This window comes from Equus przewalskii, chromosome 10 (genome assembly GCF_037783145.1).
Source record: "Equus przewalskii isolate Varuska chromosome 10, EquPr2, whole genome shotgun sequence".
In the NCBI taxonomy this organism is placed as follows: domain Eukaryota; kingdom Metazoa; phylum Chordata; class Mammalia; order Perissodactyla; family Equidae; genus Equus; species Equus przewalskii.
The window spans coordinates 43641428-43658363 of record NC_091840.1 but is presented as its reverse complement, the minus strand read 5'-3'; the positions used below and the strand labels follow the sequence as shown (position 1 = coordinate 43658363).

Below are 16936 nucleotides of genomic sequence, written 5' to 3'. Positions count from 1 at the left end.
CCTATAATTTTGTCATTATGAAACTGAAGATGACACTAAAACTCGCTTCGATGACCTAAAGCAATTTTAAAGAATAAGATGGGGCATAGTGGAGAAGAGGCTGAAGAGAAGAGAATAGCAAGACAACAAATGACTTTGTAGATCAAAAATAAGGATTTTGGTCTTTATCCTGAGAGCAACTGGAAGTTAATGGTGATTTAAAAACTAATAAGATGACTATGTCTGAAGTGTGCAAAAATATACTGGAGACGCTGAAAAGACAACCTGGGAAGTCACTGAAAATGGCAGAGTATGCATCTACAAAAATTCTCTTCCCCATAGAAGAATGAAAACACTGGCAAAAAATCTGAGAATCAGCTTTTTCAGAACTCTGGAAATTAACCAAGGGATTACAAGAGTCCACAGAGCATTTACTCAAAAACAGCTGAACCTCGGAAAGAACTTTATGGCATTTTAACTTGCCCTATTTACATCATCCCCGCCCCAGCGCCGTGGTAGCCTAAAACCAACAGCCCACAATCATGGTAGAAACCAGCAGTCTGGCGGCCACTGCAGAGGGGAGAATGGGGTTACAGCTCCTTCAAAACCCTTATCGCAGAGAATTATTACTGGGCCTGTCTGGTGGTTCCCTGGAAGACACCACACACAAGGCTGTTATTATTTAGACTTCACAGAGCTGCCAGTGTAACATAGCTTTACAAAAAACTGCAAAAATAACCAATCTTGGGAAGAGGGGAAGCTCTGACTTCCAGGGTTGCCACATTACATTATTTTATTTATTTTTTTGAAATTTTTTTCTTAAAGACTGGCTCCCGAGCTAACAGCTGTTGCCAATCTTCTTCTTCTTCTTTTTTTTAATCTTTCTTCTCCCCAAAGCCCCCTAGCACATAGTTGTATATTCCAGTTGTAGGTCCTTCTGGCTCTGCTATGTGGGATGCTGCCTCAGCATGGCTTGATGAGCGGTGCTAGGTCCAGATGCAGGATCCAAACCGTTGACACCCTGGGCCGCCGAAGCGGAGCACGCGAACTTAACCACTTGGCCACTGGGTGGCCCCACATTACATTATTTTAAATGTTCAGTTTTCAACCAAAAATTATTGAGACATGCAAAGAAACAAGAAAGTATGATGCATACACAGAATAAATGCATTCAAAGAACTAAAGAAAACCATGTTTAAAGAACCAAAGTATGAGAACAACGTCTTACCAAATAGAAAATATCAATAAAGAGATAGAAATTATAAAAAAAAAAAACAAGAACAACAGACGAACCCTGGAATTGAAGAATACAATAATGCTAGCGCATTACATTTCAGACCAAAAAAAGACTTTTTAAAAAATAATTCACCCACATGCCAACATAAGTAAATTTGGCTAAAAACACATACATCAGAAAGCAACTTTACATTTCTATGAGGACTCATGATGAATACCATTTCCTTCCTAGAAAATAACAAAAATTCCTAGCTCATGGGGTCAGCTTGGTGGCACAGTGGTTAAGTTCATGCACTCTGCTTCAGTGACCCAAGGTTCACGGGTGTAGACCTACATACCGCTCATTAGGTCACATAAAAAACAAAGGGAGACTAGTACAGATGTTAGCTCAGCAACAATCTTCCTCCAGCAAAAAGGAAGACTGGCAACAGATGTTAGCTCAGGGCCAATCTTCCTCACCAAGAAAAAAAAGAAAAAAGATTGGAATTAAAGTGGAGAAAAATTAAGAAATAAAAGTTATGAAAATGTATCATGTAAGGCAGTAACTTGCCAATGTTTCTATCTTCGGGAACAAACAATTATGGCTATCTTCAGTTTTGTTTTGTTTTCTTTTGTTTAAGATTTTATTTTTCCTTTTTCTCCCTAAAGCCCCTCAGTACACAGCTGTATCTTTTCAGTTGTGGGTCCTTCTAGTTGTGGCATGTGGAACACAGCCTCAGCATGGCTTGATGAGCAGTGCCATGTCTGTGCCCAGGATCCAAACCAGCGAAACCCTGGGCCACCAAAGTGGAGCACACGAACTAACCACTTGGCCACAGGGCCGGCCTCTATCTTTGTTTTTAAAGCACTCCTTTCCTTCTATTCTTCAAAATTATAATAATGAAATAATAAGTAAAATTTTGAAAAAACCCTCACAGTGTCACCCAAAAAATAACCATTTTCATTTATTTTCTATTTATATATGCGCACATAGCTTTGTACAACTATACATATTCAATTTTGTATTATTTCATCTTATTTCATGCTTTTAAATACTTCCCATACTTAACTCTCTCTCCTTATGCCTTCTATCAGATGAAATGTATTACTTTCTTCTATATTTTAATATGATTTACAAGTTAAGCATCTTATCAGAAATCCTTAAAATTCACTATAAATTGTTCTTAAAAAATATCTTTTCAATTACAAAATTCTGGAAAATACAGAAAAGTATAAAAAACAAGATAACCACTCATAAACCCACCTCACAAAGCCAACAACCATTAATATTCTGAAATGCTTTCTTTACTCCCTTTTTTCCTTTGATTTTATCTATAAGAATTTTGCATATTCAGTCATGTGTCACTTAACAACGGAGATTCATTCTGAGATGTGTTGTTAGTTGATTTCATCGTTGTGTGAACATGAGAGTGTATTTACACAAACCTAGATGGTATAGCCCACTACACACCTAGGCTATATGGTACTAATCTTATGGGACCACCATTGTATATTCGCTCTGTCAATGACCAAAACATCACTATGCAGCTCATGACTGTACATTGCACCACATTTTACTTAGGCATACTTTCACTGTTGAAAGTTGGACTGGTTCTAAGTTTTCACTATCACAAACAACTCTGAAATAAAGACGTTTGAATATCTTTAAATCTTTAATATAAATTTCTGACAATTTCCTGAAGAGAGAATTTTAGAAGGGAAAATACTGGCACAGTTTCTGTCTTCTACTCAATACACTGGGTTAAATATACTTAACTTTTAAAAGATTGATACTAATTGCAAAACTACTTTCCAAAAAGGGCATAAATTTACACTAACAAAATTCTGAGGGCCCATTTTATCAAAATCTTACCATTTTTTTTGGTGAGGAAGATTTGCCCTGAGCTAACATTTGTGCCAATCTTCCTCTATTTTGTACGTGAGTTGCTGCCACAGCGCAGCCAAGTGGTGTAGGTCTGTGCTCAGGATCCAAACCTGGGCCGCTAAAGTGGAATGTGCTGAACTTAACCACTATGCTATGAGGCTGGCCACTGCCATTACCATTTTTTAAAAGTATTTGTTAATATAGTAAAAAATGGTGGCTCACTCTTGTTCTAATTTACATTTCTTAAATATAGTAAGATCAAATATTTTTATTGTTTAGTAGATATTCTAGTTCTGCTATATTTGTTTACAAATGTGTTTTCCTCATTTTTCTGCCAGAGTTTTAGTGTTTTCCTTGTAGTTTTTATAAATGCTTTACATCTTATGAAATATGAACGCTTAACCTATAAAAGGCCTATACCAAGGCTTCTGAGTGACTCAAAGTACAATTATTGCTACCATCCACCACCAATCTGACATATTTTATATAAAAAACTAAATTAATAAATTTTAATTTTCTACTTTAACTTAATACTCTCTTAAGAGACCAAGGAGTTTTGTATCTTCTTCCTAAAGCAAAAACTTTCAGGCTGTATAAATCATACCTCTTCATGGCATATGAATTATATTGCAAAACTAGATCTCACAAGAATATTAATTGTCTAGAAATAAGCATTTCAATCGCCAAGATTAAAAGGAAAACTCATTATGCTATGCTAAATGGGCAAGTTTTTATCACAGAGAAATATTTAAAAGGAAGTTCTATGTTTTTTTGGTGGTTTTTGCAGGGAACATTGGCCCTGAGCTAACATCTGTTGCCAATCTTCCTCTTTTTGCTTGAGGAAGATTGTTGCTGAGCTAACATCTGTGCCAATCTTCCTCTATTTTATGTGGGATGTCGCCACAGCCAGCTTGACAAGCAATGCTAGGTCCACGCCAGGGATCTGATCCCACAAACCCCAGGCCGCCACAGTGGAGTGCGCAAACTTAACCACTACCCCAAGAAATTCCATGTTTAACTCATCATGCAGCACCTATTTTACTCACTAACCACCTTATAACACTTGAGAAATGTTGGTTATCACAAGTTCTTTTGAGAATAATTGTATAGACTAGGGGGCAGCAAGTTACAGCCAAATCCAAGCACCTCCCTTTTTGTAAATAAAGTTTTATTAGAACACATTTATTTGTCATGCTCATTCATTTACATATCGTCTAATGGCTGCTTTCATGCTATGAGAGCAAAGTTCAGTAGTTGGCCTGCAAAGCCTAAAAATCTACTATCTGGCTCTTTACAATATAGACGGTTAAAATGTCTGAGTATATAATTTTACTCATTCTTGGAAGGCAGCATAGACATCTGGATCCTAACTCATGGAGCTCACACTCTAGTACACTGACAAGATTTGTATGCAAATAACTTATAATACAAGGTATAAAAAGCTAAGTGCTCTAAGAAAGATAAAGACAGTCAGAAAAAGGAAGAGTTTGTTTCCAGTGGGGGAAATCTTGAAGGAAGCAGCTTTTGCAATGGGTTTTGAAGGATGGCTATAATGTGGACCTGTAGGATAGAAAAACTTCTATTGTGAAGAAAAGCAGAGTTGTGGAAAAACTACAAACATGACAGTGTACTTTACAAGGAGGAGTAGAGTTAGAAGAAAATGCAAATAAGCATTTTGAAGCCAAAGCATAGGGAAGGCTTTCAAGGTCAGGATTAGCAGTTTAGACTTTAAATACAATTAGGTTCAAGAGCAAGGGAGTAACAGTGATTAGAACTGTGCTTTAGGAAGATCAGTCTGCCAACAGTATTTGAGCAAAGAGACATAGGCGATAAGGAAACCAGTTATGAAGCCATTAAAATAATCCAAGTAATGAAGGTGGTGCCCATTGGACTGGAAGAAAGAGGACAGACGGGAAAAAAATGTAATAAACACATTTCTATCACAGCAAAATCACTCAAACACTTCTGATCAGACAGCAGCATTTGGATATAATAAAAACCTGCCACTCATATGGTATAAACATTCTTCATCTCCCCTACCTTTAAACAAGATGACAATTATTTCTAACTAGTTCTGATAATTTTTAAAAGAGGAACTATTTAAATAACAACAAAGTGCTGGACTACCACTTTCCCATATTTAAACTAACTCTGGAAAAAGCACATATTAAAACAGAATTCATTTGCTAGGGCCCCCTCTGCTGGACCACTCGAAGGAAAGTCTGATCTTAAATTTGGGCTCTTAATGCTTCTGCTGAATTGCTGAAAATAACAATAGATGGATTTACTTCATAGCAGCTCCTTCCAAGGACATCAAATGCCCTCCTCAGGAGGGAAACCATCAAATATCTTTGTCTATATTTTTCAAAGCACTAACAATTTCATTGTTGCCTTAATTGCTGATTAGTTTTTAAATAGGAAATTTTATGTTCAAACCTCACAAATATTTAAATAATATACGTAACTAAGAAATTTACCTCTTAGTACAAGCATAGGCTGGAATGCAGAAGACTGATTTTTCTATTGGTAAGGAAATTATGTTAAAGAAACAACAGTTTCATATTCTGGGTAAGAACTAAGTTGCAGCTCCCTTGTCAGTTGGGTTCTGGCTGGGCTCCACCAATGGAAGACAATGATGATATACTAGAGGGTAGGAGAAAGGGAGAATCCAAGGTATTCCCCCTGCCTTTTTCTCTACCTAAGACTAAATCTCTCCAATGGCTTTAGCTCCTTCAGGAAAGCCCAGTTCTCGCCAGGCAACCCTGGCCCCTGGCCTCCAGGACTCATCTACCTGTATGTCTCCATTTATCGCTATTTGCTTCTTATTGCAGCTAATCTCAGTGTTGCTTCACCACCCTTTTTTTGGCTTCTCAAGTCTTCATCACCTACGTAACCAATTCTCTGTATTAAAGTCCCTCTACGTAAAAGAAGAGGGAGGGAAGGGAAGAAGGAAGAGCAAAATGGCCTAGGCCTATCTTTTCTGACTCTAGTGTACCCACTGTGCAGCTACCACAGCCTCATTTCACAATGCAAAGGAAACAGCAATAACATAGGTAAACTTTCTAGATCACTTGTGTAAACCCATCCTTCACAACCTGGAATATATGTTGCTTTGTACTAAATGGAATGCTAGGAAGATTTATATGAAACTACAGGATAAGAATGTCATATTTTTCTGTTGTGTCCATGATAAGTGATTTTAAAAAGTTATTTGTATATTAAAACAAACCACAGAGCACCATCAATTCAATGGGGATAGTTTTCAACAAATGATGTTGGGACAAGTGGATATCCACAAGCAGAGAATGAAATTAGACCTCTAACACATACTATACACAAAAATTAACTCAAAACGGATCACAGCCCTAAATTTAAGAAAACTGCAAAATTCTTAGAAGAAAACACATGCGTAAATCTTCGTGGCCTTAGATCAAGCAATGGCTTCTTAGGTATGACAACAAAGTAGTAACAACTTAAGAAAAAAATAAATTAGACTTCCTGAAAAGAGAACTTTTGTGCTTCAACGGACATTATCGACAAAAAGACAACCCACAGAACGGGAGAAAATATTTACAAATGATATCTAAAAAAGAACTTATATTTAGAATACATAAAGCAATCTTACAACTCATAACAAAATGACAAATAATCCAATTAAAAAATAGGCAAATTACGTGAACAGACATTTCTCCAAAGTTGATACATAAATGGCCAATGATATCAAATGAAAATCAAAACCACAATGAGATAGTTGTCTGGGGCAGAACGTAGGGAAGTAGGCTGACTGCAAAGCAGAGCGAGAGAATTTTCAGGGGAGAGGGAAATTTTCTCCATCGTGACTAGGGCATATACATTTGCTAAAAGTCATCAACATGTACATGAAAAATCCACAAATTTTCTACCTAAATTATACCACAATTTTTAAAAAGTGTGAGCCATCTAGAGTCAATTTCTTCAAGTAGAAAACAAGAAGCAAAGAAGTATCAAGTACGTTTAATTACCTACCTATGCTATTATACAATCAGTAAACACTGAAAAAGAAGCTATTTTTCTGCCAGAGCAAAGGAAGTACCAGATTAATTGATGCATAGAAAATGACTGAAGTATTAGCTAAGCACACGTTTCAGGTTGTTTTCTGCTATAAACCATAGGTTTCACAGGAGAACACTGTTTTGGCTGCTAAAATATAAAGTGTTCACATTAGATGTTATTATCATAGTATTATCGATGGTAACATTATGCACTACCATAATTATAACTGAGCAATTACATTTAGGAGACACTGAATAACCACAAAAGTAGTCTCATAGGAAACTACTTTTCTACTAAAAATTCCTACGAAATTCGTGACATCTTAACAACTCATTTCCAGGGATCTTTACACCACCAATTTTCTCACATCAGTATTAACTGTCTGAAATGACTTTGTATAACTGCTTAAAAATACGTGAAGTTCATAGCTCTTGAAAGAAAAAATCTCTTTGATTATCCATGTAAAACTTTTAAGGGGAAAAAACAGTCAGTGGAGTCTTTCTTTGAATATTCCTTTTGATAACTGTAAATTATTAAATACTCCAGATACATTGTATCGACAAATAACTAAGGCAAGCAAAGACATCAAATTTACAAGTTGAATGAAAAAAACTTATATTTTCAACAATGCAGTAGAAAAACATAGGTTCCCTTACCTCATCATCATCATCATCAGAATCATTTCCAAACACTGACGGTTTTTGCAAAACAGGGCGCAACTGCTGTGCTTTCTTTGGCAAAATAAGCCCATACCTGCATTTTTTTTTTTGAAATAGAAATTACACCATTATATTCAAATGTTAAAAAATAATACATCCACTACCTCTTCCAGATGAAGCTACCAAGTCAAAACATGTCATGGCCTATGAACACATAACATTGTTTCTGATTTTCAGTAATCTCAAAATTCTAATATGCCCTAAGATTTTATAATTATTCCCAAATGATTATTTGTGGACATGGGCCAAACTCAAATACCACTTTAATCAAAGAAGAGAAGTAACTGAAGAGTTCAGAAATGTTTTAGATAAATGAGATGACAATAACGTTTTATAAAGAACACGTTAGTGGAAAGCTCAGTTCATGTTCACCAAAAAGAACATTCGCTCTAAGTTACCTTTATGGTCTAACAAGAGTCAGGAAAACAGCAACACTTTTCTACTGGGTACCTAACACAGTTGTAAAGAAGTTACTGGATAATGTCACCACCAAAATTTTTAAGATTATATTAACTGAGAAACCTACACAGCCACGGGGCAAATGCCCGTTACACTTGATCAAGCTCACTTGCTTTGTCTTGGAGCATCTGACAACCATGCCATCAAATCCACCTCATTTAGTTTCTCACGTTTTGGCCTTTAAGACGCAGAGATCACAGGAAGCCGCAAGGAAAGTAAGGATTATACATCAAAGGTAAAACTTCCAAGAACATACGATATTTGTCTTTTTTGCGGCAACGGATACCCCAATTCCCTATATGCCTACCCTTTTCTGTGGCTTCTCAGCACAACATTCCTAAAACGAGAAGGGAGGGCGGGAATCAGGACGTGAGCTGCCAAGGAGAACAAGGCCCTCTAAAGAAGCCAGGAACTGTCTCTCTTCTCATGGCCCCTGTAAGCATCCAACCGAGGAGAAACTGAAGCGCGGGGTAGGAAGCAAGACTGAGGGGCCTCAGACCGAGCTTTTGGAAAATAGAAAAGTCTCGCTCTCTGCCCCTCAGCCTAACTTCCTTTATTTCCTCACAAGTTTCTCCCTCAAACTTCGGGCTTCCAGCCTGGAAAATGTGGGGGGGAGGGGAATATATGTTCCTCAGGATGTCTCGCTTTTCCCCGTCTCTATGCCTGACGACACAGCCCCTTCACTTCCAGCGCACTTTTACTCCTCGGACAAAGACACAGTCGTCGTGGTTTCTCACTCCCCGCCTGACCCTAACTCCCGGATCACTCACTGCCTGCCCGGAATCGCCATCTTGCTCCCGTCTCCGCCGAACGTGGCCGACGCCGACGTGACGCTGACGCAGACGCCTACGTCATCACGTAAACTCTCGCGCGGCTTCGGGCTGCCTGGAAGCAGTCTGGCGGCTGCGTTCCTCTTTCGAGTTGCCGAGCTGATGGAAATGGAGTCCCGCGGTGTTCTGTTCTGTGTGGAAATCGACTGGGTGCCTCGAATTCAGTAGGAAGAACGGAATGACAAAATTCCAGGCCAGTGGTTCCCAAAGTGTCGTCCCGGGACCAGCAGCATTAGCATAACCCCGGGAATTTGTTAGAAATGCAGATTCTCGGGCTCTATCCCAGACCTGCTGAATCAGGAACTCTGGGATGGGGCCCAGCAACTTGAATTTTAACGACCCCTCCAGATAATTCTGATACTCGCTCAAGTTTGAAAACCACTACCCTGGGCTATCGATTTTTTTCTTTTTCCTCTGAGGTGTTCATTGTGAGTATACCTGGCTCAGGGTAACTTGGCAGAAGATGAAACTTTATATGCTAATAGTATCTCATTATAGGACGGAACTGATTAATAACAATACCGTGGTGCTACTGGAATATAGGAATCAAAATCACATACGATACTTTTTTATTCCATCTGTGCACCCACTCCCTATTGGCCCATTCCAAACTAGTGTTATAGCAGCCGAAGAGATCTTGTCAATTACTGCCAAAAGTATGTTAACATCTCCAACTATAATTGTAGATTTGTCTCTTTCTTTTAATTAGGCCAGTTTTTGTTTCATATATTTTGTACTTCTGTTATTAGGTATATAAACATTTAGGATTGTTATGTCCTCTTGCATTGACCCTATATCGTTAAGAAATGACCCTCTTTATTCTTTTGTCTTTTTATCTGATGTTAATATAGCAAGTTTTGATTGTTAGCATAGTGTATCTTTTTCCATCCTTTTACTTTTAACCTATTTTAATCACTTGTCTTTATATTCAAACGTGTCTTTATATTCAAAGCAAATCTCTTGTTGATAGCATATAGTTGAGACTTGCTCTTTTTATCCAATCTGACAATTTCTTCCTTTAATTTGGGTGTTTAGAACATTTTCATTAAAGTGCTTATTAATATGGTTGAAATTTGTTTTCTGTTTTTTCCATCTATTCTTTGTTCTCTCCTTTCCGTTTTTTTGCTCTCTTTTGGATTAATTGAGAATTTTTTTATGATTCAACCTCTTTGTTGGCCTATTAGCTATACTTCTTGGCTTATTTATTTTTTTTTAAGATTTTTTAATTTTTTTCCTTTTTCTCCCCAAACCGCCCCCACCCCCCCCGTGCATAGTTGCATATTCTTTGTTGTGGGTCCTTCTAGTTGTGGCATGTGGGACGCTGCCTCAGCGTGGTTTGATGAGCAGTACCACGTCCGCGCCCGGGATTCGAACCAACGAAACACTGGGCCGCCTGCAGCGGAGCTCGCGAACTTAACCACTCGGCCACGGGGCCAGCCCCGTTGGCTTATTTTTTTTAAGGTGTTGCTTTAGGGTTTCTAGTATACATCTTTAACTTATCACAGTCTACCTTCAAGTAAGAATATACCACATTAAGTATAGGATAAAAAAAACCTTACAAAAGTATACTTCCATTTTCCCTTAGATTTTGTGCTATTGTCACACATTTTACTTCTATGTTATAAACACAATAAATTATTTTTGCTTTAAACAATTATCTTTCAAAAATATCTTTTTAACAAGAGAAGTATTGTGTTTACGCACATATTTACCATTTCTGATGTCTCCATATCTTTGTGTAGATCCAGATTTCTGTCTAGTATCATCATCCTTTTCAAAACAGCCTCATTGAGATATAATTTACATAGTATACAATCACCCATTGGAAGTGTACAATTCAATGGTTTTTAAAATATTCAGAGAGTTGTGCTACCATCACCACAATCAGTTTCAGAATATTTTCAATACCCCAAAAAGGAGCCCTGTACTCATTAGTCACTCCAATTTTCCCTCAAACTCCCCAACCTAGCCAACCGGTAATCTACTTCTGTCTCTATGGACTTGCAGTTCTATCAGTTTTTCTCTATCTATTTTGAAACTCTGTTATTAGGTGGATAAATATTGTTACGTCTTAATTAATTGACCCCTTTTTCATTATGAAATGCCCTTCTTTATCATGATACTATTCTTTGCTCTGAAATCTACTTTGTATGATGTTATTATAGTCACTCCAGCCACTCCAAGTTTTCTTTTGACATTAACTTCAGGGAAAGTGAAAAGATGTTCACAAAAGGAAAATAACTATAATTTACTACATGGCTAAGCCCTAAATAGCATACATAATCATGATAATGCAAACACTGTGTATTGATGTATTCTAATCTAAATTACAGTGTAATTATATTGATAAGAATGGATGCATGGGAAATGTGTGTGTGTTTGTGTGTGTGTGTGTGCTGAGGAAGGAGCTAAATCTTTGTATTGCATATTGGGAGGTTAATAAATATTGCCTAAATTAGGAAAAAAAAAAGTATGCTTATTACATAACACAGCATGTTATTTCACGATTTGGAGGTACTTGTCAAAACTACAGCCAAAATAAGGGTTAGCAAACTTTGTATGCAAAGAGTCAGATAGTAAATATTTAGGCTTTGTGGGTCCTCGATCTCTGTGGCAGCTACTCAATTCTGCCCTTGTAATGTGAAAGCAGTCATAGACAGTACTGCGCGTGGCTTTTCCAATAAAGCTTTATTGTAGGAGGCAGTTGGCCAGATTTAGCCCATGGGCTGTTTATTAACTCCTGAGCTAAAAGAATTGAAAGTAGTTGATTCAGAAGCAAGGGGAATAGCGGTGAGGTGGGGCGAGGAAATGCTCTGGGTCTTAATAGACCTTGTAGGACAGGATGACTCTTCAAACTATGAGCATGTGTTACTTTGCTTAAGATAAAAAATGAATCAATAGAGGGTAAAAATAAAGTCCCCTGCCGGGACTGTCTGCCTCTTACTTAAAGAGACTGAATGGTGAATTAGTTACACAAAATTACCCAGCTCAATATCCCTATATAATGCAAGCTTTTGAATTGGAGTCTTCTGTATTCTCACATTGCCTTTGGGATGTTGCAATGAAGCACTTGTGAGATTTTCCCAAAACTGGAAGGCTGATTTCTCAAATGCAGTGTTGCAGAGTTCAAGTTCTTCAGTTGCTTGGCAGGGTTTGCAGCAATGGTGGTATCTGCAGCAGTGGATTGGAGACACAGAGAACCCTCCTACCATTTTGAACCCAAGTTTGGGAACTTTAATTGAAATTACTGTAGGGACAGAAGCAGAATAAACCAATAAAAGATAGCATCACTCCCACACTCCTGATTGTTGTACAACAGAGAATTCCGACTGTCTTAGACTTCCAGAAATAAGACTTCAAGGACAGTCGACTGGAATTGAATCCAAGGCAACTGTGGGGACCTCAGGAGCCAAACTCATGGATCTTCCATTTAATGTTTTGACGTTAGTGTTATTAATGTTATTTTGCTACTCTTTCAGTCTCTGCTTTGCTTCTTGCCCATTCTTTTCCCTAACCAACTACTCACTCTCTGCACCTTTTGTCTGTCTACATCTTCTGCTAACTTGTAGTGTCTGGAAGGCAGTCTGCTTCAATTTGTTTAAGGCCTGTCATGACACTTTTGTCCTCTCTAAACACTTAAGATCCTTCTAGAGACTGCTCCTATTGCTGTTCCCCAGTTTGATTGATCCATAGTTTGGATACTTTTTATATTAGGCCATTTCATAAATTGGTTTCCTTTTGGCAAAGGGTCAACCCCAATTCAAACAGCTGTGGCTGGAGAGTTGGGGTCACACAAGACAAAATATGGCCACCTAGAGGTAACTTACCAGTTGTAGTCTGCAGGCAGGACAGTCTAAGCTCAGGCAGTAGATTGAGAAGAGGTAAAATATGGTTAGTGACTAGGAGATGAAACACCCACCAAGATGAAATACTAGTTCTTTGTCCATGCCTAAGGACAAAGAAATAGGCAATATTTAATTAATTGATCATGTCTGTTGAGAGAGATCTTTATTATAAGACCAGGTAGGGGACAGTAAGAACACAGAGTTGATGATGTGGGATGGGGTTAGGTGGGAGTAACATTGCATAAAACCTTAGATGAATGAAAATTCCCTAAATTACCTGCAAAGGGTCTTCTGAGTCAGTGGGTTGGGGATGTCTGTGGAAGTTAAGGGCAGCTGGTTGCTTATCATATTTAGATTAAGAGGGAATGAGAAGTCAGTCACAAGAAACCATCTATTGTATGATTCCACTTATATAAAATGTCCAGAATAGGCAAATTCATAGAGAAAGAAAGATTAGGTTGCCTAGGGCTGGGGTGGGGGAACATGGGCAGAGACTGCTAATGGGTATAGGGTTTCTTATGGGGGTGATGAACATGTTCTAAAGTTGATTGTTGTAATGGTTACACAACTCTAAATTTACTAAAAACCATTGAATCGTACACATTAAGTGGGTGAATTGTATAGTGTGTGTTGTAGTTCAATAAAGCTGTTGAAAACGCCAATAGAGAGCCAGACCTGAGGGCCTAGTGGTTAAAGTTCAGTGCGCTCCACTTCGGCAGCCTGGGTTTGGTTCCCAGGCTCGGAAGCACACCACTCATCTGTCAGTAGCCATGCTGTGGCAGCGGCTCACGTAGAAGAACCAGAAGAACTTATAACTGTACACAACTATGTACTGGGCTTTGGGGGGAAAAAAGGAAGAAGAAAGGAGGAAGATGGGCAACACATGTTAGCTTAGGGTGAATCTTCCCCTGAAAAAAAAAAAGCCAATAGGAGCTTTTCTGAGATTCCAATATCATCTTGAAACCTTATGTTGTTCCTGGACAATGGAACACCATAGTTATAAAGGAAAGTGGTCTGCATGGTCTACACCATACAGTGTCATTGTTACCTATAAGCTATGGAGAAAGAGCCAATAAAAAATCCAATTAATCAAGTCTAAGCTTCTGAAGTATATGTAAATAGAAGTAACTCAATGTCTATTGAGTCAAATAAGTAGATTTAAATATAAATCTATATCTAAATTATTGTCGAGTATAAATAACATCCTCTTCGCTAAAAAAATAAGCTCCTGGTATTAAGGAATAGTATTTTACTTGAATGATGGTTAAATAAGTTCAACCAATCTGCTTTGTTGGTTGCTTAATTTTAAAGTAGTTTCCAGAAGACTGACAGCACAGTTGTTAGCCTAGTAAAGGTTGGAAAGTGTTAGTGAGATGTCTGGGGTGCTGGCAAGGGCAGTAAACCAGAAATTAGAACATATGGGTGCTAGGTCCACCCTGCCTCTTACTAGCTGTTGTGACCTAGGTAACTCACTCACTCTTTGAGACTGTTTCCTCATTTATAACATGGGGATAATAATATTGAGACTGGGAGGATCAAATGAGCTAGTATGTGAAAATACTTCAAACAAGTTAAAGCATCACACAAATGTATGATATGGGTTATCATTAAGGTAGATGCCATGTAGTTAACTTAATTCCCATGATAATGGTTAAAAAGCATTCTGTAAAAATTTCCGCTCCTTGCTGCCTAAAATGCTATTTGTATTTACAGTGAACTCTTTATAAGCTTGTACTGAAGCCATTAGGATATGTGGCTATCGGTTTAATATCTTCAAGAACATTGTTCCTAGAAATGTTGTTGCAAATGCCCTGAAAAACCCTCTTCCAAATATGAAAAAGGCTTATAGGGTAAAACTGGGCATGCAATCATCCAAGAGATGAGGACTGGTAATAACACTGTCATCTTATCAGAAAAGGTTAAAAAGGGACCTCCAAACTCAAATTTATAAGATGTTTGGAACACATCACATTTTGTCAACCAAATAAAGAAAATGAAGTTTAATTTCCCAAAATTTTATTAAAAATGAACTCTGTCATCAGATATCTTATTGCAAAGATGAAATCACACAACAGAGCAGTAAAGTTTGCTGTAATAACATGCTTTAAATAACTATAAATTCTTTTTGCAGTTCTTGAACTTGAGGGATTTTTGTTATAAAAAAAGATGTTTTCTTTTTTCCATGAGTCATGGACAAACATTTTCCTACAAGAATTTTTATTCATTGAAATAACTTTTAAGTTGTGACGGTAAGTGGGGAAGGGAGGTGGGAGATGGGCAGAGGGAAGAGGTGGTGCTCATATGTCTTTGAAAAATTAGAAAAACAATTTTCAGTCCATTTCTTAAAATCTTTATTACTTAGTACTCTTTTAATGTGAAAACTGCCATTTTTTCTAAGTCTGTCTTTTCTTTACATTGTACCTTAAAAGAATTAAAATAACACTACCCAATCAACCATAATAGTTCCATGGCAGATATAAAGCTAAACCTAAAAGTAAACTGTTAAATATATTCTATAGCATACATTTGGTTATGGCTACCTTAACTGGATATTTTTTAGATCAAATTTCTCCTAAGGTAGTACTTTGGGTTTTACAAAGTGCTGAGGTAAATGTCTAGGAGCAGACTATGTCTATGTAGCACTCCTTTCCAATTGAAAATATTTTACAGTTAACAAACAAAACTAACATGACAAAAATATCCTAAATACAGTACCAATTAGTTAGCATTTCTCTGGCGAGCTTGCCCCTGGCATTTTCACGTACACATAGGAGTCAGTCTTGGAGGGCAGTGGAGGTGCAATAGCACTATTTCGGTTTTTGTTTAGCTCTATGAGAGCCAAACAGATGCGTGCCCAGTGGTATAAGCATTCGATGGCGATGTTACCAAAGTTCCATACTTCGATTCGAGAATGATCTGCACCAAGAAAAAAAAGTTAATGTGGATAGGTTTGTACTTTTATTACTAAAATATAAGTTCCAGTAATACGATGAAAGTTAATGAAATATGTTTTGAGTCAAAACCATAGCAGAATCTTAAGTACGTAATTACAGGAAAATAGATAAATAAACATTGATATATTCATATAATGGAATACTACACAGCATTTAACAAAGAACTAGAGTGACACATATCCTTGTGGATAAATCTCAAAAACGTATTGTTGAGCACAAAAAATAAGTTGTAGAATAATATGTTCTTTTGGATACAATTAAACAATTTAAAAACCTGCAAAATAATATTATATTGTTTATGGATTCATAAGCATGTAGTTAAAGTAAGAAATCATGCATGAAACTGGTAAACACCAAATTCTTAATAGCATTATCTCTAGGGAGGAAGAAAAGACAATGAGATCAGGGAAGGTTAGAAAGTCTCAACTGATCCTGTAATGTTTTAATTCTTTAAAAAAGTCTGACTCGAACATGCATAATGTTAAGGTTAGATATAGAATATGGCTCCGTAATGGCTATACAGGTCAGCCTCTAACTTTTATGTTTGATATATTTCCTAATTAAAAATTATTTTTAAATATATAATCACTGCACACAATTATGTTCATTTGTCAAATTGTAAACTATTAAACTGCCATTCATAAAAGTTACTTTTTCCCAGGAGTCAATGACTAATATTCAGATAGAATGGTCCAATGGAAAGAGAATACTTTGGAGTTGAACAGACCTGGGTTCCAATCTTAGCTCTACCCCAATTATTTTTGTGACCTTGAGCAGGTTGCTTAATTGCTCTAAGCCTGTTTCTTCTTTCATAAAACAGGGATAATACCTCAGAGTTATTATAAGGATTATTGAGAAAAGATATGCAAAAAGCTGTCACAGAGTAGTTACTCAAGAAAAATGTTAATTTCTTTCTTTCAGGTGCCTCCCACCCTCAGGTCTACGTTTTATTCATTTTTGTATCTTCTAATTATCTTATTCATTTTGTATCTTCTAATGTCTAACAGTGCCTAACCCA

General features: G+C 37.2%; 2 protein-coding genes across 18 annotated transcripts in view; both read right to left on the bottom strand.

The window, feature by feature from the left end:
* NSRP1 (nuclear speckle splicing regulatory protein 1) overlaps nt 1-9147 on the bottom strand; it is a 59363-nt gene extending 50216 nt beyond the window's left edge. For 3 of the 11 annotated variants that reach the window (XM_070562828.1, XM_070562820.1, XM_070562826.1), the window contains exons 1-2: nt 9060-9113; nt 7768-7864 (exon numbers count right to left, since the gene is read on the bottom strand). Coding sequence is in view for 2 of the 11 variants with exons in the window: in XM_008526838.2 (XP_008525060.2) it covers nt 7768-7864; nt 8597-8626; nt 9060-9079 (147 nt within the window). In the remaining 9 variants the exon portion in view is untranslated. Of the gene's footprint in view, nt 1-7767; nt 7865-8596; nt 8628-9059 lie in introns of those variants that run through there. The other 8 variants (XM_070562823.1, XM_070562825.1, XM_008526838.2 and 5 more) reach the window with 7 other exon arrangements.
* A 6151-nt stretch (nt 9148-15298) lies between these two features.
* Nucleotides 15299-16936, bottom strand: part of EFCAB5 (EF-hand calcium binding domain 5) — a 142579-nt gene continuing 140941 nt past the window's right edge. For all 7 annotated transcript variants that reach the window (XM_070562804.1, XM_070562805.1, XM_070562799.1 and 4 more), the window contains one exon: nt 15299-15880. In XM_070562804.1, coding sequence (XP_070418905.1) covers nt 15687-15880 — 194 coding nt within the window. In that variant the 3' untranslated portion in view covers nt 15299-15686. The remainder of the gene's footprint in view (nt 15881-16936) is intronic.